This window comes from Pristiophorus japonicus, chromosome 1 (assembly GCF_044704955.1).
Source record: "Pristiophorus japonicus isolate sPriJap1 chromosome 1, sPriJap1.hap1, whole genome shotgun sequence".
Lineage (NCBI taxonomy): Eukaryota > Metazoa > Chordata > Chondrichthyes > Pristiophoridae > Pristiophorus > Pristiophorus japonicus.
Genome location: NC_091977.1, coordinates 534,034,527 through 534,055,674, shown reverse-complemented (window position 1 = coordinate 534,055,674; position 21,148 = coordinate 534,034,527). Strand labels below are relative to the sequence as shown.

Below are 21,148 nucleotides of genomic sequence, written 5' to 3'. Positions count from 1 at the left end.
GGGATAAATGCCGGCCAGGACACCGGGAATAACTCCCCTGATCTTTTTTGAAATATTGTCGTGGGATCTTTTACATCCACCTCAGGGGGCCTCGGATTAATGTCTCATCCATGATTTTTAATTATTACAGATTTTTTTCAATCCAAGACAATTTTTAAAAAGGTGTTCACTGAATAAATTAGATTTGAAACTTTGAGCATCGTTGTTGGAGTACGAGTTAGAGTCGTCAGAGGAAACGTTACAGGGACACCCTCAAAACCTCCCTGATAAAGTGCAACATCCCCACCGACACCTGGGAGTCCCTGGCCAAAGACCGCCCTAAGTGGAGGAAGAGCATCCGGGAGGGCGCTGAGCACCTCGAGTCTCGTCGCCGAGAGCATGCAGAAAGCAAGCGCAGGCAGCGGAAGGAGCGTGCGGCAATCCAGACTCCCCACCCACCCTTTCCTCCAACCACTGTCTGTCCCACCTGTGACAGGGACTGTAATTCCCGTATTGGACGGTTCAGTCACCTAAGGACTCATTTTAAGAGTGGAAGCGAGTCTTCCTCGATTCTGAGGGACTGCCTATGATGATGATGCTGCCAGGTGGCAGTCAGAAGCAAACTCGGTGATATCTGGGTTACGTTTTATTTTATTTACAGACATTAGCTATAAATATAATACATCATTTCTTGAAAAGACATTTGTTTTGATTTGAAGTCAGATACATTAAATAACACATTGAATCTGCAATGTTCCATCATAATGTAGCTCGCTGGGTCCAACTTTAACACCCTGTGGTTCTGGGGAAAAAAAACTTGGAATTGAATAAAACCAAATCCCAAAAAGAGATCAAATCAAATAGGTATATTTCATCATTCAGCTTTTTCTTTTAAACCTGAGATATAGCGAGAGACGCATTGGTGTGTAAAAAGGGCTTAGATCCAAGATGTGTAAAGCAATGTTTAATTTTATACCTCAAGGGTTGAACGTAAAAAGATTGCTTTCGAAGAGTTAGCAATGAGTGGTTAGCTCGTGCAATTAATGCATTTCCCCACCCCCTCCCCATCCCTCCCACCCCACAAACTATACAATTAGTGATCACGCTCTTCTGATTTAGTAACCAGGAAATTGACGCTGAAGGAAGAAAAAGGCCCAAATCACAGTTTGAACATCCTCTCGGATGTGCCAGAAAAGGGAACGGCAGTTTTAAACTGCATTACAAACCAGAGGGCCCAACGTGCACATCTATACTCAACACTTGCATTAAAAAAAGGTCTAATTATAAGCAGAGATGAATGATAAATATATTCAAAAAATCATCTTACATATGCACACCCAAATCCAGAGTGCCTTTTATTTTGAGAGACATAAAATAATTTTAGGTCTGGTGTGGTTCTCATTTCGCCTTCCCTCCTCCTCGAGCCCCCCCCCCCCGCCCTCCCATTTGTTCTGTACAATTTGTGTGACATTAGTTCTGAATTTGTGGTCGGTGCAAGATGCAATTTGCAGGAAATTTCAACATTAGCTACAAAAGAAAAACGATCGGCATTTCCGATTCCTTCTGAGATTCGCGGTGACTGGCGTACAGTGCCGCACGGCCTGCTGATGGTCAGACGTTGTTGATGATGATCAGGGCTGGCGTGGAGTTCTGCTGGCTGGTCTCGCACTGCACGTTCTGCTCGGCGAGCTTGGCAAAGACCCGGGGCGTGCCAAGGTTATAGACGCCGGCGTGAACAAAGCAAGCCTTCAGCGGGACGGTGTGCACCTCCTGGCCCTTCAGCTGAATCTTATACTGGGTCTGTCCGAGCCAGGTGAACGAGCCGTGGATCTCCAACATCTCGGGGCTGGAACAAAGAAAACAGGCACAGATCAGCCGCCATCGCACCGAATGGCCGAACAGGCTCGAAGGGCTGAGTGGCCTCCTCCTGCTCCTGGAAGCAGGGAACTCAACATCCAGGGGTATTCAACATTCAGGAAAGATAGAATAAAAGGAAAAGGAGGTGGGGTAGCATTGCTGGTTAAGGAGCAAATTAAGGCAATAGTTCGGAAGGACATTAGCTTGGATGATGTGGAATCTATATGGGTAGAGCTGCAGAATACCAAAGAACAAAAAACGTTAGTGGGAGTTGTGTACAGACCTCCAAACAGTAGTAGTGATGTTGGGGAGGGCATCAAACATGAAATTAGGGGTGCGTGCAATAAAGGTGCAGCAGTTATAATGGGTGACTTTAATATGCACATAGATTGGGTTAACCAAACTGGAAGCAATACGGTAGAGGAGGATTTCCTGGAGTGCATAAGGGATGGTTTTTTAGACCAATATGTCGAGGAACCAACTAGGGGGGAGGCCATCTTAGACTGGGTGTTGTGTAATGAGAGAGGATTAATTAGCAATCTCGTTGTGCGAGGCCCCTTGGGGAAGAGTGACCATAATATGGTGGAATTCTGCATTAGGATGGAGAATGAAACAGTTAATTCAGAGACCATGGTCCAGAACTTAAAGAAGGGTAACTTTGAAGGTATGAGGCGTGAATTGGCTAGGATAGATTGGCGAATGATACTGAAGGGGTTGACTGTGGATGGGCAATGGCAGACATTTAGAGACCGCATGGATGAACTACAACAATTGTACATTCCTGTCTGTCGTAAAAATAAAAAAGGGAAGGTGGCTCAACCGTGGCTATCAAGGGAAATCAGGGATAGCATTAAAGCCAAGGAAGTGGCATACAAATTGGCCAGAAATAGCAGAGAACCCGGGGACTGGGAGAAATTTAGAACTCAGCAGAGGAGGACAAAGGGTTTGATTAGGGCAGGGAAAATGGAGTACGAGAAGAAGCTTGCAGGGAACATTAAGACGGATTGCAAAAGTTTCTATAGATATGTAAAGAGAAAAAGGTTAGTAAAGACAAACGTAGGTCCCCTGCAGTCAGAATCAGGGGAAGTCATAACGGGGAACAAAGAAATGGCGGACCAATTGAACAAGTACTTTGGTTCGGTATTCACTGAGGAGGACACAAACAACCTTCCGGATATAAAAGGGGTCGGAGGGTCTAGTAAGGAGGAGGAACTGAGAGAAATCCTTATTAGTCGGGAAATTGTGTTGGGGAAATTGATGGGATTGAAGGCCGATAAATCCCCAGGGCCTGATGGACTGCATCCCAGAGTACTTAAAGAGGTGGCCTTGGAAATAGTGGATGCATTGACAGTCATTTTTCAACATTCCATTGACTCTGGATCAGTTCCTATGGAGTGGAGGGTAGCCAATGTAACCCCACTTTTTAAAAAAAGGAGGGAGAGAGAAAACAGGGAATTACAGACCGGTCAGCCTGACATCGGTAGTGGGTAAAATGATGGAATCAATTATTAAGGATGTCATCGCAGTGCATTTGGAAAGAGGTAATATGATAGGTCCAAGTCAGCATGGATTTGTGAAAGGGAAATCATGCTTGACAAATCTTCTGGAATTTTTTGAGGATGTTTCCAGTAGAGTGGACAAGGGAGAACCAGTTGATGTGGTATATTTGGACTTTCAGAAGGCTTTCGACAAGGTCCCACACAAGAGATTAATGTGCAAAGTTAAAGCACATGGGATTGGGGGTAGTGTGCTGACATGGATTGAGAACTGGTTGTCAGACAGGAAGCAAAGAGTAGGAGTAAATGGGGACTTTTCAGAATGGCAGGCAGTGACTAGTGGGGTACCACAAGGTTCTGTGCTGGGGCCCCAGCTGTTTACACTGTACATTAATGATTTAGACAAGGGGATTAAATGTAGTATCTCCAAATTTGCGGATGACACTAAGTTGGGTGGCAGTGTGAGCTGCAAGGAGGATGCTATGAGGCTGCAGAGCGACTTGGATAGGTTAGGTGAGTGGGCAAATGCATGGCAGATGAAGTATAATGTGGATAAATGTGAGGTTATCCACTTTGGTGGTAAAAACAGAGAGACAGACTATTATCTGAATGGTGACAGATTAGGAAAAGGGCAGGTGCAAAGAGACCTGGGTGTCATGGTATATCAGTCATTGAAGGTTGGCATGCAGGTACAGCAGGCGGTTAAGAAAGCAAATGGCATGTTGGCCTTCATAGCGAGGGGATTTGAGTACAAGGGCAGGGAGGTGTTGCTACAATTGTACAGGGCCTTGGTGAGGCCACACCTGGAGTATTGTGTACAGTTTTGGTCTCCTAACCTGAGGAAGGACATTCTTGCTATTGAGGGAGTGCAGCGAAGGTTCACCAGACTGATTCCCGGGATGGCGGGACTGACCTATCAAGAAAGACTGGATCAACTGGGCTTGTATTCACTGGAGTTCAGAAGAATGAGAGGGGACCTCATAGAAACGTTTAAAATTCTGACAGGGTTAGACAGGTTAGATGCAGGAAGAATGTTCCCAATGTTGGGGAAGTCCAGAACCAGGGGACACAGTCTAAGGATAAGGGGGAAGCCATTTAGGACCGAGATGAGGAGGAATTTCTTCACCCAGAGAGTGGTGAACCTGTGGAATTCTCTACCACAGAAAGTTGTTGAGGCCAATTCACTAAATATATTCAAAAAGGAGTTAGATGAAGTCCTTACTACTAGGGGAATCAAGGGGTATGGTGAGAAAGCAGGAATGGGGTACTGAAGTTGCATGTTCAGCCATGAACTCATTGAATGGCGGTGCAGGCTAGAAGGGCCGAATGGCCTACTCCTGCACCTATTTTCTATGTTTCTATGTTTCTATGTTTCCTGTAATCAACAAAACTAAAACGTTTCTGCGTGCCTTTTAGAGCCACCCTAACTGTAGGTTGGCTCAGAGACGTGGACCATGTACAGCAGACACCGCAAATCGCTGGAGAAATACCACCTACGATGTCTCCGCAAGATCCTGCAAATCCCCTGGGGGGGACAATGTTCTCGATCAGGCCAACATCCCCAGCATCGAAGCACTGACCACACTCGACCAGCTCTGCTGGGCGGGCCACATTGTCCTCATGCCAGACACAAGACTCCCAAAGCAAGCGCTCTACTCAGAACTCCTACACGGCAAGCGAGCCCCAGGTGGGCAGAGGAACCGTTTCAAGGACACCCTCCCTGATAAAGTGCAACATCCCCACCGACACCTGGGAGTCCCTGGCCAAAGAACGCCCTAAGTGGAGGAAAAGCATCCGGGAGGGCACTGAGCACCTCGAGTCTTGTCGCTGAGAGCATGCAGAAACCAAGCGCAGGCAGCGGAAGGAGCGTGCGGCAAACCAGACTCTCCACCCACCCTTTCCTTCAACCACTGTCTGTCCCACCTGTGACAGAGACTGTAATTCCCGTATTGGACTGTTCAGTCACCTGAGAACTCAGAGTGGAAGCAAGTTTTCCTCGGTTCCGAGGGATTGCCTGTGATGATGAACTGTAAGTTAAGGCAGCAGGTCTCTGCGCCCGTTAGCACTCCGGAGGGGCGGCGGTGAGCACTTCCGGGCGGGAGGTCAGCTTCCAGCACCACGCCGGGACAGTGTGCGTGTTTCAGCGGAGGCACGGAGCATTACCGCCCGGAAGTGGCGAGCCGGTGTACAATGATCCTGGTTGCAACACCGCTTCGATTCTTGGCGGGTGCCCGACTCAGCCCGCCCTGGTGGGAACGCCGGTGAAAGCTACCATTCCGTGCTGTAGTGGCTGCAGTGAGGGAAGTAGTAAACCTCAGGTAAGTGTGATTGATTTGTCTTTCGGGTGGTTTGTGATGTGTTGGTGTGAGTTATTTATTGGGAATGTTTTTGCTGTTTTTTAAAAAAAAATCCAGGTACATAACAACCCCCCAAGGCCTGTCTTAGGGCGCTCCGAGGCCAGCGGTTCAGCTTGGGATTTTCACTTGCTCAGCTGGCCTAGCGCCCTGAGAGAGGTGTGCAACACCTCCCTTAGCGCTCCGCTCCAAACCTCGGGCCCAGCCGATGAATTTTGCCGGGACAAAATTTACCGCTCTGCCCGGATTAACGCCGCAACAGAGACGCGGCTGAATTTTCACCCCATTACGTAGTAAGAGTAAAGATTCTATTTTGGGTTAAGTGCACAGTCCCCCAGTGCTAAATAAGTTCTGAGATATAGAGGAGAGCCCAAGTAGTTGGCCTGAAAAGGAATGAAAGAAAGTTAATTTGCGCAGGGAGATCTCGGTACATTGGAAACAGGCCACTGTGGTACTCATTTTCAATAAGGTAACGTGCAGTCTCATTAACCTTGCATTAATGTTCGTGAAATAATTAAATCAATTGTGGAGTAAACCCGAGAATTGCTTTTACAATACATGAAAAAAATCATCACTACAGATGTTAATACAGGGGACGAGGATTCGGGTTTACTTCCCGAAAGGACATTAGTGAGCCAATTGGATATTAACGACAATCCAACAGTTTCAAGGTCACTTGTCTCCGCAAGATCCTGAAAATTCCCTGGGAGGACAGGCGCACCAACATCAGTGTCCTCGACCAGGCCAACTTCCCCAGTATTGAAGCACTGACCACACTCGATCAGCTTCGCTGGGAAGGCCACATAGTTCGCATGCCAGATACGAGACTCGCCAAGCAAATATTTTATGTGGAGCTCCTTCATGGTAAACGAGCCAAAGGTGGGCAGCGGAAGCGTTACAAGGACAGCCTTAAAGCCTCCCTGGTAAAGTGCGACATCACCACCGACACCTGGGAGACCCTGGCCGAAGACCGCCAGAGGTGGAGAAAGTCCATCCGGGAGGGCGCTGAGCTCTTTGAGCAAAGAGCGTGAAGAGGCCAAGCGTAGACAGCGGAAGGAGCGCGCGGCAAACCAGCCCCACCCACCCCTTCCCTCGACGAATGTCTGTCCCACCTGTGACAGGGTCTGTGGCTCTCGTATTGGACTGTTCAGCCACCAGAGAACCCACTTTGGGAGTGGAAGCAAGTCTTTCTTGATTCCGAGGGACTGCCTATGATGATGATGGTCACTTTTAGTGTTATCCGCTTTCTATTTCCAGATTACCACCCTTTGTTTTAAATAAAACTAAGTTCAAATGCTCAGATTGCCACGGTGGGATTTGAATTAATTCTCTGGATTACTAGTCCAGTAGTATAACCACTTCAGTAATACAATATTTGACTTAAGCACTATGTATATAGAATCATAGAAATTCATCGCACGCAAGGCGGCCCTTGGGCCCATCGTGTCTGTGGCGGGCGGCAAGGGGTCATCCAGCCTAATCCCACTTTCCAGCTCTGGGTCCGTAGCCCTGCAGGTTACGGCACTTCAAGTCCACCCCCAAGTACTTTTTCACCCACCCTTTCCTCCAACCACTGTCTGTCCCACCTGTGACAGAGACTGTAATTCTGTATTGGACTGTTCAGTCACCTGAGAACTCAGTTTTAGAGTGGAAGCAAGTCTTTCTCGATCTCGAGGGACTGCCTATGATGATGATGAAATGTGATGAGGGTTTCTGCCTCTACCACTCTTTCAGGCGAGTTCCAGACCCCCACCACCCTCTGGGTGAAACAATAACTCAAAACCTTCTACCAATTTCTTTAAATCTGGGCCCCCTGGTTGTTGACCTCTCTGCTAAGGGAAATAGGTCCTTCCTATCCACTCTATCTAGGTCCCTCATCATTTTATACACTTCAATAAGGTCACCCCTCAGCCTCCTCTCTTCTAAAGAAAACAACCCCAGCCTCTCCAATCCAAATATATAAAGTACTCCATGGAAACAAATATGCATAAAGTTATTCTTGGTTAAGTGGTCAAGTTTGGTCAAGGAACAAAGTTTTCGAATCTACCTCACCTTGTGGCTTTGTGTCGCAGATCAATGATGATATCCACTTCAATCTGACAGCAGTTGAAAAGAACAAGAGTAACAGGAACCAAACACAAGCTGTGGAGCAGGCAAAAATTACATTAAAAGTTACAGATCCTTCGTGTGCTCAAACATATCTCTATTTAACAAATTTCTAACTCAATACGCTGCTCACATACAAGAATTGTCTTTATATCTGATTCAGTAATGATGTTTAGAAGACGACCATGAAATAAACGTGTCAAAAATATTGGCCCTGAAATTCCAATTTAGCCTCCCCGCCGGCATGAGAGAAAAAATCCGCACTTACCTTAAGCTGCTGCCCTTGAGCCTGTGGCCTCCTTTGACTGCCAGTTGCAGCACGTGCACGTAGGGACGTGCGCAGTGCTGGAGCTGGAGTCACATGGCTCTGGACAGCCAATCAGGTAAGGTATCATAGTAATAGGAGTTCTGCAGGGTCCTAAACTCCTATTACTATGATTGTGATAAAGCCCGAAACACCCAAAACAGTAATAAAAAATAGAAAATAATTACACTACATTTAAATTAGTTATTAATGTCTTAAAAAAATTTCCTGATTTTTTAAAAACAGTTTTTAAAAATAAACTTTCCATTGTGGGGAGGGTTTTTAATGATAATATATGTTGTAATAACTATTTTTAGATTCTGTTTCTTATTTTAAAAAACACTTGCGCCTGTACAAAACTTGAGGACATTTGTAAGCGTAAATAATCGGAAATTTCCACTGACAAGTGTCCTCGCTCCCGATGTAGCCAGAAACTTGACAGATGGGAAATGCCGGTTTCCAGAGCATGCGCATTGCGCGCCGGAAACTAGCTTTCCCAATGTCTTCCCAGGTCCATACGAACTCCGTATGGACCCAGGGAGGCCGGGATTTCAGGGCCATTTTGTCCATTCTCTGATCATAGAATTCTGCATTCGTCACTCTCTACACCAGTCACAACAACAACTTGTATTTATATAGTGCCTTTAGCATCCCAAGGTGCTTCACAGCAGTGTTAGAAGACAAATAAAAGTGGACACTGAGCCACACAAGAAGAAATGGTGTCAGATGACCAAAAGCTTGGTCAAAGAGGTAGGTTTTAAGGAGCATCTTAAATGAGGAGAGAGAGGTAGAGAGGCAGAGCGGTTTAGGGAGGGAGTTCCAGAGCTTGGGGCCCAGGCAGCTGAAGGCACGGCCACCGATGGTGGAGCAAACCACCTTGTTCTTTAAGACTTTTCTCAAAATGGAATGCAATGCAACTAATAATTGGAGGAAAATAGTTCAGGGGCTCTGTGCACAAGAGGAATTAAGAGATTACATCATTCCACCAAAAATCTCAAAACAAAAACATCCTTAAGATTTAGTTAAAGCTGTACAAGAACAATCTATTTATTTAGTGCCTTTATTGTAGAAAACCTTCGCAATCAGGCAAAAACCAATGCTAAACCGAAGGAACAGCTATCAGCAAGGGTGACCAACAGCTTGGTCAGAGGGGTAGGTTTTAAGGAAGGTCTTCAAGAGTGAAACAGCAAGGTAGGGTACACATTCCAAAGCGTAAATCCTAGATGTCTGAAGGCACAACCGCCAATTGGGGGTGTGAGCGAAGGGAGTGGGGGAATGCAGAGGTCTCGGGGTTATAGAGCTTGAGGAGGTTAGAGATAGGGAGGGGCGAGGAAGATTTAAACATGATTGGAGAGTTGGGGCATGGAAACCGATGTATGTCAACGAGCACAAGGGTGAGGACAAGATGAAGGGCAGCAGCTATTTACCAACAGCGTGGAGAGAGAGAGAGGCCGGCGAGGAGAGGATTGCAATAGTGGAGTCTGGAGGCGACAATGGATGAGGTGCGGATGTGATGGAGGTTGCAGTAGGCGGTGTTTGTGATGGAGAGGATATGGGATCGGAAGCTCAGTTTGGAGTCAAAGAGGACGCAGAGATTGCAAACAGTCTGGTTTCAGCCCGAGACAATTGCCGGGGAAAGGGATAAGTGAGGGTAGGGGGTTTGTGATGGGGGCTGAAAAGATGTGTGGTCTTCCTGAGGTATAACTGGAAGAAATTATGGCACACCAGGACTGGACGTTGGACAAGTGGTGTGACAGCACCAAGGCAGTGGAGGGGTTGAGAGAGCTGGTGGAGAGTTAGAGCTGCTGTCTACAGTGTACATCTGGAACCTGGCCTCGTCTTTGCTAATGAGGCCACGAAGAGTCAACATGTAAATTAAGAGGCGGTGTCCAAAGACAGATCCTCGGGGGGCTCCAGCGACCACAGTGGGGGGGGGGGGGGGGGAAAGAAGCCATTGCTGCAACTGATCTGTTTACATGTCAATAGGGAAGAGCAGAACCCAGCGAGGAAAGTCTCAGAGCTGGACAACAGAGCAGAGACATTGGAGGAGGATGTTGCAGTCCACCATGTCAAAAGCTTCAATGGGCAAGGAGGACAAAAAGGGACAGTGCACCATGGTCACGGTCACACAGGGTGTCACTGGTGACTCTGATCAGGGCCATTTCAGTGTTGTGGCAGGGGTGGAAACCTAATTGGAGCGATTCGAATGGGAAAGATGGGCACGGGTTTGTGAGGTGACAACACGTTCAAGGACCTTGAAGAGGAAAGGGAGGCTGGAGATGGGACAGTAGTTGGCAAGGACAGAGGTGTGCAGAACACATTTTTTGGAGGCGGGGACAAGGTTTTGAGGGAGATTTTAAAAGGGAGGAGAATACCACCAGAGAAGAGGGAGCCATTTGCAATGCCAGCTAGCGTGTGACCCCAGAGGGGACGTTGGGTGGTCAGCAGTTTAGTGGGAATGGGTTCAGGAGAGGAGGGAGGGGGTCTCATTGAGAAGGTGAGCTCAGAGATCGAGAGTAGATAGAAGAGCAAGAGATGTGGGAAAGTGGGAGCCTATGAGGAGGCTTGGTGGGAAAGGACGTGGGGTGGGGGATGTGACAGAAGCAGCTGGTATCAATCTTAGTGACAAGGCCAATGAGCTCCTGGCAACATGTTCTTGGTGGTGCAGGTGGAGGAGACAGGGGTTTAAGCAGAGGGTTGGTAGTGGAGAAAAGAAGCCAGACGTTATCTTTACCCTCCAGGACGATCCTGGTATAATGGATTGTTTTGATAAAGCCCAATAGTGCCTGACTATTCCAACGCACTCCTGGCTGGCCTCCCACATTTCACCCTCCATAAACTTCAGGTCATCCAAAACTCTGCTGCCTGTGTCCTAACTTGCAACAAGTCACGCTCACCCATCATCCCTGCGCTCGCTGACCTACATTGGTTCCCGGTTAAGCAACGCCTCGATTTTAAAATCCCTCCATAGTCTTGTCCCTCCCTATCTCTGTAATCTCCTCCAGCCCCACAACTCGGATGTCTGCGCTCCTCCAATTCTGCTCTCTTGAGCATCTCTGATTACAATTGCTCCACCATTGAAGGCCGTGTCTTCAGCTGCCTAGGCTCTGAAATTCCCTCCCTAAACCTTTCTGCCTCTCTACCTCTTTCCTCCTTCAAGACGCTCCTTAAGACCTGCCTATTTGAACAAGCTTTTGGTCACCTGTCCTAATACCTCCTTATGTGGCCCGGTCTCAAATTTTGTTCGATTAATACTCCTGTGCAGTGCTTGGGATGTTTTACTACGTTAAAGGCGCTATATAAATGCAAGTTGTTGTTATAGTACTTAGCATAACACAATAGTTGGTTAACCTTTTTCTGGAGCATATTTAAGCACGGTTACTTCGAACAGACAGAGCTGCCCAATTAAGCCACATTAAAAATAATCTACAAACCTCTTTTGATGAAACGGATGGTCATAGTATTCAGGGTAATGAAGGCTAATCTTAATGAGATGGGAAAGCTGTTCCATGCTCGGTCTCGCGGGCAGCGGTGGCTGTTCAGGTCGTATAAATTTCAACAGAGCCATTTCCTGTGCTTCCTGGAAGGTGCAAGATAGAAAAAATACTCAAGGCTTCAAAACTCCTATTTCCAACAGAATGTTTGTGCAATCATTACCCAAGGGTTGGGAAACTGCTGCAATTTACACAATTACTTTACACGCTGGAATGAGGAACATTATGTTTTGTTCTGTGCCACTCGAACAATTGAATTTGCACCTTGCAAAACGTACTTTAAAACAAAGCTGTGGTGATACCAGGACAGTAGTCTTGCACGCCCAAAATGTTCAATTGGCCCACGCAGCCCCCCAAAAATTAAAGGGAACACAAGAATTAAGTTAGACAATTACCCCATCATTCACACCCTATCTCGACTAATGTTTTTCTAACTCCTGGCATTACCATTTGAATTTGTCCCATCATCCCTTTTGTCTCTCTAATCTCTCCTGCCTTCCACCCTATCACAACCCTTCCCTTTTGTTCTATCCTCCCCTCCCCCTTTCAGCGCTTGTTAAGAAACCGTTCCTTCCGAACACTCTCCAGTTCGGTCGAAGGGTCATCGACCCGAAACGTTAACTCTGCTTCCTCTCCTCAGCAGCTGCGCTGAGATTTCCAGCATTTTCTGTTTTTATTCCGGATTCCAGCATCCGCAACAAACAATAAAAGGTCAGAAAAACACAATGGCAGTGGGCAGTTAGAAATGTGTTACCTGCACTTGAGGTAATGAACAGGCTTCTTTCCCAATTGACTGTAGAGCTACATGAAGCTGGCCTTCGAGAATAAGCTGCTTATTGTCCTCCACAACATATGCCTGTAACAAAAGAGAAATTCAATTTTCATAGCAACATCGGTATCCCACTGAAATCTTAGCCAGTGTGTAGTGCATTACTATTCTGCACTTCATCCTGATCACAATTAATGCCTTTATATCAAGAACAAAGTGTGAAACAAGAACATATCGTTCCGCCCATCAAGCCTGTTCCTGTTACACACTGTACACAATTTGTGTAACCACGACTGGTCAATTTATCACTTGCCCTCAAGCGCATGTTCTGCAGGAGTACCCCATGCCGTTAAAGATAATGAAGCAAATCCCAGAATATTAAGAGTAAATGTCCACAGGTTTTCCCATTTCTTTCGAGATAAAAATGATAAAAGATAAAAAAGATTTGCATTTATATAGCACCTTTCATGACCTCAGGATGCCCCAAAGCGCTTTACAGCCAATGAAGTACTTTTTGAAGTGTAGTCACGGTTGTAATGTGGGAAATGTGGCAGCCAATTTGCGCACAGCAAGCTCCCACAAACAGCAATGTGATAATGACCAGGTATTCTGTTTTAGTGATGTTGATTGAGGGATAAATATTGGCCCCAGGACACCCCGGAGAACTCCCCTGCTCTTCTTAGAAATAATGCCATGGGATCTTTTACGTCCACCTGAGAGAGCAGACAGGGCCTCGGTTTAACATCTCATCTGAAAGACGGCACCTCTGACAGTGCGGCGCTCCCTCAGCACTGCAGTGGAGTGTCAGCCTGGATTTTTGTGCTGAAGTTGAACCCACAACCTTCTGACTCAAGAGGCGAGGGTTCTACCCACTGAGTTACAGCTGAGAGAGAAAACAACAAGTTTCTGGTTCGAGGATAAATACGAGGTGGGACAGAATAATCAGGGGTATCCCCACCGAGTGGTCGTTCTCTCCTGGACGTTGACCGACAGTGATACGTTTCCATTAATTCAACACAGCTCTCCCTTTATAGCTCGCTCAGCATCAGGCTGGTTCTCCAGCTATCAACCCCTTTCAGGCAGGACCAAGCGGAGAGAATCTTGCGTGCAGGATGCCCTGACAGGATCGCCACAAAATAGATGTCTCCTTGGTCACCAATGTGGACTTGACAATTATAATGAGGTGAGTGGGTTGACTTATGAGGAAAGGTTGAGGAGGTTGGGCCTCTACTCATCGGAATTCAGAAGAATGGGCTCAAAATTGGCCCACCCCTTTTTTCGGCGCGAAAACAACGGCCTAAAAATCTGCCCCGATTCTGGCCGCTGTGTTGCCTCTCCTGGGGCTTGGCGCGGCGTGGCCAGTTGATTGGGGGCGGAGCTAGGGCCCTGTGCTGGCAGCTCTGCACATGCACGTTGGAGTGTGCGCGCATGCGCAGTAGCTCCTGCCCCCAGCTTCTGTGTGCGTGCTGCAGCATGGGAGCCGATGCGTCCCGCCCCTATCCCTGGACGAGTGGCCTCCTGCACAGACCGGCCCGCTGCCTAGAAGGCAACAAGCAGGTTGGTGCGGGGTCCAAGCCGAGGCGGTAGGATTTTTGACCTGGGGGGGTGGTTTGATCCCGGGGTTGGAGGTGGGGGGGAGGAAGTTTTGATCCCAGGGGGCGGGGATTCTGAATTGCAGGGTGGGTTCAATCACTGACCCCATGGGGGTACAGTTGTTTGTAAGGGGCGGGCTGATGGTGAGTGAGCTTAGGCGGCTGGGAGAACATAAGAATTACGAGGAGGTACTTCTATTTTTTATTTGGATATTTTGAAAAAATTATGTAAATATGTTTTGTCTCTTTTCTTTGTATTTTTGTAGTTTAAGCTTCCATGAATGCTTCTGTTGTTATAGTAAATTAACTTTGCAAAGTTTGTCATATGATGTCCTGTATAGCTGTTTGATCCTATTCACATTCTTTAGTCAAGTCATTAAGTTCTGCTGGCCTCTGATGTACCTGCCCGCGCTGATTTCTTAACTCTCAGCAAGGGTTTTCTGTGCGGCCACAAACACTGGCCTAAGTTGGTTTGGAGTAACTATTAGCTGTCCAAAGTTGCCTAAATGGCCAAAAGGGGCGTAGGTGGCTGGTAACGCTCCCTTTTGAGAAAAAAAAACTTTAAAAATCCTCACTCACTTACACTGGCGCAAACTGAATGTGCAAAATGGGGATTTTTAAGATACTTCAGAAAAATCAAGTTGCCCCAAAAAAAACAGCGCAACTCCTGAGCAATTTTGAACCCATTGAGATATGATTTTATCAAAACGTATAAGATTATGTGGGGGCTTGACAAAGTGGGTGCAGAGAGGATGTTTCCACTGATAGGGAAGACTAAAACTTGGGGGCATAATCTTAGAATAAGGATTTGCCCTTTTAAAGCTGAGATGAGAAATTTCCTCTGAGGGTTGCAAAATCTGTGGAATTCGCTGCCTCAGAGCTGTGGAAGCTGGGACATTGAATAAATTTAAGACAGAGATAGACAGTTTCTTAACCGTTAAAGGATTAAGGAGTTATGGGGAGCGGGCAGGGAAGTGGAGCTGAGTCCATGATCAGATCAGCCATGATCGTATTAAATGGCAGAGCAGGCTCAAGGGGTGGTATGGCCTATTCCTATTTCTTATGTTATGTAATTGAAAGCATCGACCTACACAGGACAGATTTACCGCCATACTTTGAAGAGACACTAACACACATCATGATGCATTTTCCTGTTCGTCACACAGTCTGCTTCCAGTGCAGACTAATTCATTTGATTACCAGGTATCGAGATTCTATATTTTAAAAAAGTACTCATAGAAAAGACAGCTCGGATTGGTTATAATGACAATAATTGACTTAAGAAGAGCTGGATGAAGGATTGAAGGGGACGATATATTTCATGGAATGCTATGGCTCCAGTTCTACAGGAAACAGGGGAGTATCTCTGGTGTACAAATGGGCAAGGTTAAGCAATGTTGTTCGTGATGTTGCATTAGTATCTGGTGCAATTAATACAGACTCTGCATTGGAGTTGACCAGTGACGTCCTGTGGCAGGACATTTCCACAGTCTGAGCTTCTGTTCGCTGGAGGACAGAAATCAGAAATGGCACGCCATAAACAGAAAGCTCATTTGATCAGTATGGAGAGCTGTAACCCGGTAAACAACCTCTGATAATTGGTTGTTGCACCTACTCACATTGCACCATTCCCCTTCACTAGAGCATACTCCTTCCCCGCCATCCCTCCCACCCCCAGCTAAGCCCCTTGCACTTGAATTCCCTCCTCCTTTAAGACCAGTCTAAAAAAAAAGGGTCTTGGTCATATCTCCAAATATCCCAATATCCATTATTTTGATCAGGCTTCTATGAAGTGCTTTGGGATATTTTTCTACGTTAAAGGTGCCATATAATAGCCAGTGATTGTTGAGAATCCATCTACCTTGGTGATAGAACCATGAGACAATGAACTAGAAGAGGCAGAGACTGAAACGATGGCACAGGGTAAGGGAAAGTTCAGCATTGCACAACTTCAAGACAACAGGGAGAAAGGCATCAGATGTCATTGGCTGCTGAGTCACTTTTATAAACAAGTTAATAAAGGATGTTAGCTCACCACCACAAAGCAGCCCGCTTGATTGGCACCCTACCCAACATTCACTCCCTCCACCACCGGCGCACCGTGGCTGCAGTGTGTACCATCTACAAGATGCACTGCAACAACTTGCCAAGGCTTCTTCAACAGCATCTCCCAAACCCGCGACCTCTACCACCTAGAAGGACAAGGGCAGCAGGCGCATGGGAACACCACCACCTCCACGTTCCCCTCCAAGTCACACACCATCCTGACTTGGAAATATATCGGCCATTCCTTCATCGTCGCTGGGTCACAATCCTGGAACTCCCTCCCTAACAGCACTGTGGGAGCACCTTCACCACATGGACTGCAGCGGTTCAAGGAGGCGGCTCACCACCACCTTCTCAAGGGGCAATTAGGGACGGGCAATAAATGCCGGCCTTGCCAGCGACACACACATGAACTTGATTGGCACCCTACCCAACATTCACTCCCTCCACCACCGGCGCACCGTGGCTGCAGTGTGTACCATCTACAAGATGCACTGCAACAACTTGCCAAGGCTTCTTCAACAGCATCTCCCAAACCCGCGAATGAACTTTAAAAAAAAAAATTGAAGTTGTATTGAGCTATTTGTGGGGTTTGCAGAGTATAAAAGACCAGTAACTCTCAGTTACAAGTGTTATAAGGAATTATCTCACGACATTAGAAACTGCCAGAACTTACCTGAAAAAAGTCACAATAAGCTCACTTTTAAACTAGAGTACACAATGATTTCTTCATATTTCAATTATGTATTTAATAAATACACCTCAAAGGATAAGAAAAAGTCTTAAAATCACTGCTTCATATTAGAAAGTGCTCTAAAAGAACAGGGTAGATGCAGGGAGGATGTTTCCCCCGGGCTGGAGAGTCTAGAACCAGGGGTCACAGTGTCAGGATAAGGGGTCGGTCATTTAAGACTGCGATGAGGAGGAATTGTTTCACTCAGAGGGTTGTGAATCTTTGAAATTCTCTGCCCCAGAGGGCTGTGGAGGCTCAGTGTTTGAGTATATTCAAGACAGTTATATTTTCGAACGCTAGGGGAAATCAAGGGATATGGGGATTGGGCGGGAAAGTGGAGTTGAGATCCAAGATCAGCCAGAGCAGGCTTGAGGGGACGTGGGGCCGACTCCGGATTCTTGTGTACCATGAGTTTTCTACCCCAAGTAAAATATCAGTTCGTTCCAATCAGCAATACCTTTTAATGTACAGCTATTCATCATGAATGCTAATTTATTATACCAACCTTCCATAATACTATAATATTGAGATCCACCTCACTACACTTCTGTACTAATTTGGTAATGTCGCCAGTTTTTGGTCTCCCAGGTCCCGCAGTTGTCTGCAGTACAGTCTTTCGAGATCGCAACGCACAGCAACTTTGAAAGAAAAAGTCTGCACACGGAGTGGTTGCACTGATTATCTGAAAAACAAAAGCAGAACTAATTATGATAGAATCTAACCACAAGATTGTATCCTGAACTTGCAAACCACCCTGCACCCAATTGTAATCCACAATAAAAACCACAGGTAAATACGAACAATGAGGGACAGGTAAAGACCCTCTGGTCCATCGAACCCGTCACACACCATGGCGATACCTTGTGTATCACAACATATACACTGCACCCCACCCAAAACCATGTGATCTCCTGGGAGGCACCAAAAACCAGCGCTAAAAAACCACAGGCCAATTTGGGGGAAAAAAAATCTGGGCAATTCCTCTCCGACCCATCTGGTTGATCGAAACTAGTCCAGATCACCACTCTGGCCCCGAATTCCCCGCAGTACCTACCTTTCTACGGCCCCAAGTTTCCACACGCGGCAAAACAGGCGTCCCTCCGAGCTGGGCGCCCGTTTTTCGCGCCGAAAGTGGCGCCTGAAAAAAAAGCGCGCTATTCTCGAGCGCTTTGCTGCTCGATGTCTGCTTGGCGCGGCGCCCAGGGGGCGGGGCCTACCACTCGCGCCGATTTTGTAAGTAGGAGGGGGCGGGTACAATTTAAATGAGTTTTTTTCGTGCCGGTAACCCTGCACGTGCGCGTTGGAGCGTCACGCGCAGTGTGAAGGAAACATTTGCACTCGGCCATTTTAAAAAGTGCTGCAGAAAAAGTGAAAATTTGTTTATTGAGCCCTTGCAAAGGCTTGTATTTTAATTTTCTTGATATTTCTGTGTGTGAGGGTGAGGGAGTGCATTCTGTAATTAAAGATAGACTGTGATAAACGGGGCACATGCACTTGTTTGAGACTATTCAAATTCTTTGTAGCTGTTCAATTTTTAACATTTTTTAATAAAACCACATTGCCCTTCCATGATCAGCACTGAGGCTTCTTGCAGCTTTCTCCCCCTGCCGTCCGTCGGTCCCGACGGCAAACCGCTGCCTCAAGTAATGAGGCTTCCTGCAGCCTTCTCCCTGCCTCCCCCGCCCTGCCGTCGGGAACGGCTGCCTCAAGTAATGAGGCTTCCTGCAGCCTTCTCCCTGCCTCCCCCCACCCCTGCCCCTCCCGTCGTCGGGACCGACGCCACACCGCTGACTGAAAGGCCTGCCTGAAGCACTTTCACACAGGTAGGAAGATGGTTTATTTAATCTTTTCTTTGCTTATAAATTTTTATTCAGGTTGGATTTATTTGTATAATATTTGTATAAGTATAACTAAGGATTTATTGTAGAATTTAATGACTTCCCTTCTCGGATGCTCTTCCTCCACTTAGGGCGGTCTTTGGTCAGGGACTCCCAGGTGTCAGTGGGGTTCACAATACAATGTTCGAGGCCACAGATTTATGGGCCCAGAATTTACAGTCAGCGGCCAAGCAAAGGCGTTTGCCATCGGCCTCGAAGAAAGCTGCCCCCAAAGATCTCGTGGCGAGAAGTTTGCCTTTTTCGTGCAAGTGATTTCAGTGCAGTATAGTGGGCCATAACATTTGTTTAGCTATCTATATATACGCTGTTAAATCCCCATTTACACCAAATCCAACAAGGCCCAACATTTAATGGAGTATTTAACTGTGGTATAACCGCGGAAAAGCCAAAGTTTGCCAGTTTCACTGATTACGCTGATTGCCAGCTATGGGAGGGTCACAGCACAGTCTGTGCCGGAGCAACGAATGACTGACTGCAACGTCAAGATTTCTGCACTAGGATCCACATGCGCTAAATCCTGAAGATGTGGTCAGTTTCAAAGGGGTAATAGCGCTGTTACTTAGGCCCAAAAAGTGTGCAGAAACCAAACACATTTTTCAGCAGTATTTAAGATACAAATATTGCGAGCTCAACAGAGGATACATGCTGCAGACCTTTGAATCCTAAGTATCCGTTCCAACACCCACTTTTTAATACCTTTTTGTTATCTCCTCTACATCACAATCCACACGTTTCTGCATTACCGAATACAACTCCATACAAGGTGAATTTTAATGAGCTTCTTCTATTGGCCCTGAACAATAACTTTAGTTTTATCAAGTTCTGTTTTGATGCAACCCCGTCAATTTTGCTAACTTATCGAGTGTGTGTGCAGTGTTCCTGCTGGAAATTACCTAGCTTAAAATTCTGCAGATTATCAGAAGTGAACACTGGTGCCCAACGAGGAAATGAACTTGCCAGGCTCTCGAGTCAAGTGGAAAGAACACCAGAATTATGACCTGAGGTTAACTCTTTCTCTCTCCACAGATGCTGCCTGACCTGCTGAGTATTTCCAGCATTTTCTGTTTTTATAACAGAACCCAATGACGGGTTGAAGAATCCATGGCATGTGACATGGTTGATTCTCGGTGAATTGGCCTAGCAAATCACCCAGTTGTAAAAATACATAAAAAAAAAATACCAGCGGTTGAACATAAAAAGTCTGCCACGACCTTTTCAGGATATCGAGGAATGGCCAATAAATGTCAGTTTAAGAACATAAGAAATAGGAGCAGGAGTAGGCCATTTGGCCCCTCGAGCCTGCTCCGCCATTCAATATGATCATGGCTGATCTGATCATGGACTCGGCTCCACTTATCCGCCCGCTCCCCATAACCCTTTACTCCCTTATCGCTCAAATATCTGTCTATCTCTGCGTTAAATATATTCAATGACCCAGCCTCCACAGCTCTCTGGGGCAGAGAATTCCACAGATTTCTCAAAAGAAATTTCTCCTCATCTCAGTTTTAAATGGGCAGCCCCTTATTCTAAGACTATGTCCCCTAGTTTTAGTTTCCCCTATGAGTGGAAATATCCTCTCTGCATCCACCTTATCCAGCCCCCTCATTATTTTATATGTTTTGATAAGATCACCTCTCAATCTTCTGAACTCTAATGTGTATAGGCCCAACCTACCTTCATAAGTCAACCCCCTCATCTCCGGAATCAACCTGGTGAACCTTCTCTGAACAGCCTCCAATGCAAGTATATCCTTCCTTAAATACGGAGACCAAAACTGTACGCAGTACTCCAGGTGTGGCCTCACCAATACCCTGTACAGTTATAGCAGGACTTTCCTGCTTTTATACTCTATCCCCCTTGCAATAAAGGCCAACATTCCATTTGCCTTCCTGATCACTTGCTATACCTGCATACTAACCTTTTGTGTTTCATGCAAAAGGACCCCCAGGTCTCTCTGTGCTGCAGCACTTTGCAATTTTTCTCCATTTAAATTATAATTTGCTTTTCTATTATTTTTGCCAAAGTTTGTCACAAAAAAACATATATACCCCACAATGAGCATAGTGCAAGATTAACAGACACAGACACCAACTGTGAAAGTGAACAGAAAGAAATGACAAGCTTACTCACCTGCTCGCTTCCCAGTACGATATCTGCAAATATATACCTTCCTTCTGTACATGAGGTAGCTAGGAAAGTGAAAAAATTCACCTTAATTGCACAGTAGTCACCATTACAGATGCTAGGTTACAGCAAGACATTTATTTTTTAAATGACTGGAAGCATCTGAATTTATCACCTCACCTTCAGAACTTTGACATCTTGTTGCTCTGAAGCACAGTTTTGCCCTCTCCCGACTACTGAGTTTTGCATCTGAAACGCAGATTAAGTTAAAAGAAATTATAGTAGCACTAAATATCGAATCTATTTTATTAAATCAGCAATACTGCATTACAAAATGTTCATGCTACGTTGCAAATCTATTCAGTCTAAATAAAAGTAGTCACACGCTACAATGGA

The 21,148-nt window shown here is 46.2% G+C and overlaps 1 protein-coding gene across 4 annotated transcripts in view; it reads right to left on the bottom strand.

Moving 5' to 3' along the window:
• Positions 1-1,424: 1,424 nt before the first annotated feature.
• The window catches only part of trappc8 (trafficking protein particle complex subunit 8), a 205,208-nt gene continuing 185,484 nt past the window's right edge, over positions 1,425-21,148 (bottom strand). For all 4 annotated transcript variants that reach the window (XM_070896697.1, XM_070896703.1, XM_070896710.1 and 1 more), the window contains 7 exons: positions 20,933-21,001; positions 20,759-20,817; positions 17,236-17,412; positions 12,345-12,446; positions 11,531-11,676; positions 7,739-7,828; positions 1,425-1,825 (listed from right to left, as the gene is read on the bottom strand). In XM_070896697.1, the coding sequence (XP_070752798.1) occupies positions 1,591-1,825; positions 7,739-7,828; positions 11,531-11,676; positions 12,345-12,446; positions 17,236-17,412; positions 20,759-20,817; positions 20,933-21,001 (878 nt within the window). In that variant the 3' untranslated portion in view covers positions 1,425-1,590. The remainder of the gene's footprint in view (positions 1,826-7,738; positions 7,829-11,530; positions 11,677-12,344; positions 12,447-17,235; positions 17,413-20,758; positions 20,818-20,932; positions 21,002-21,148) is intronic.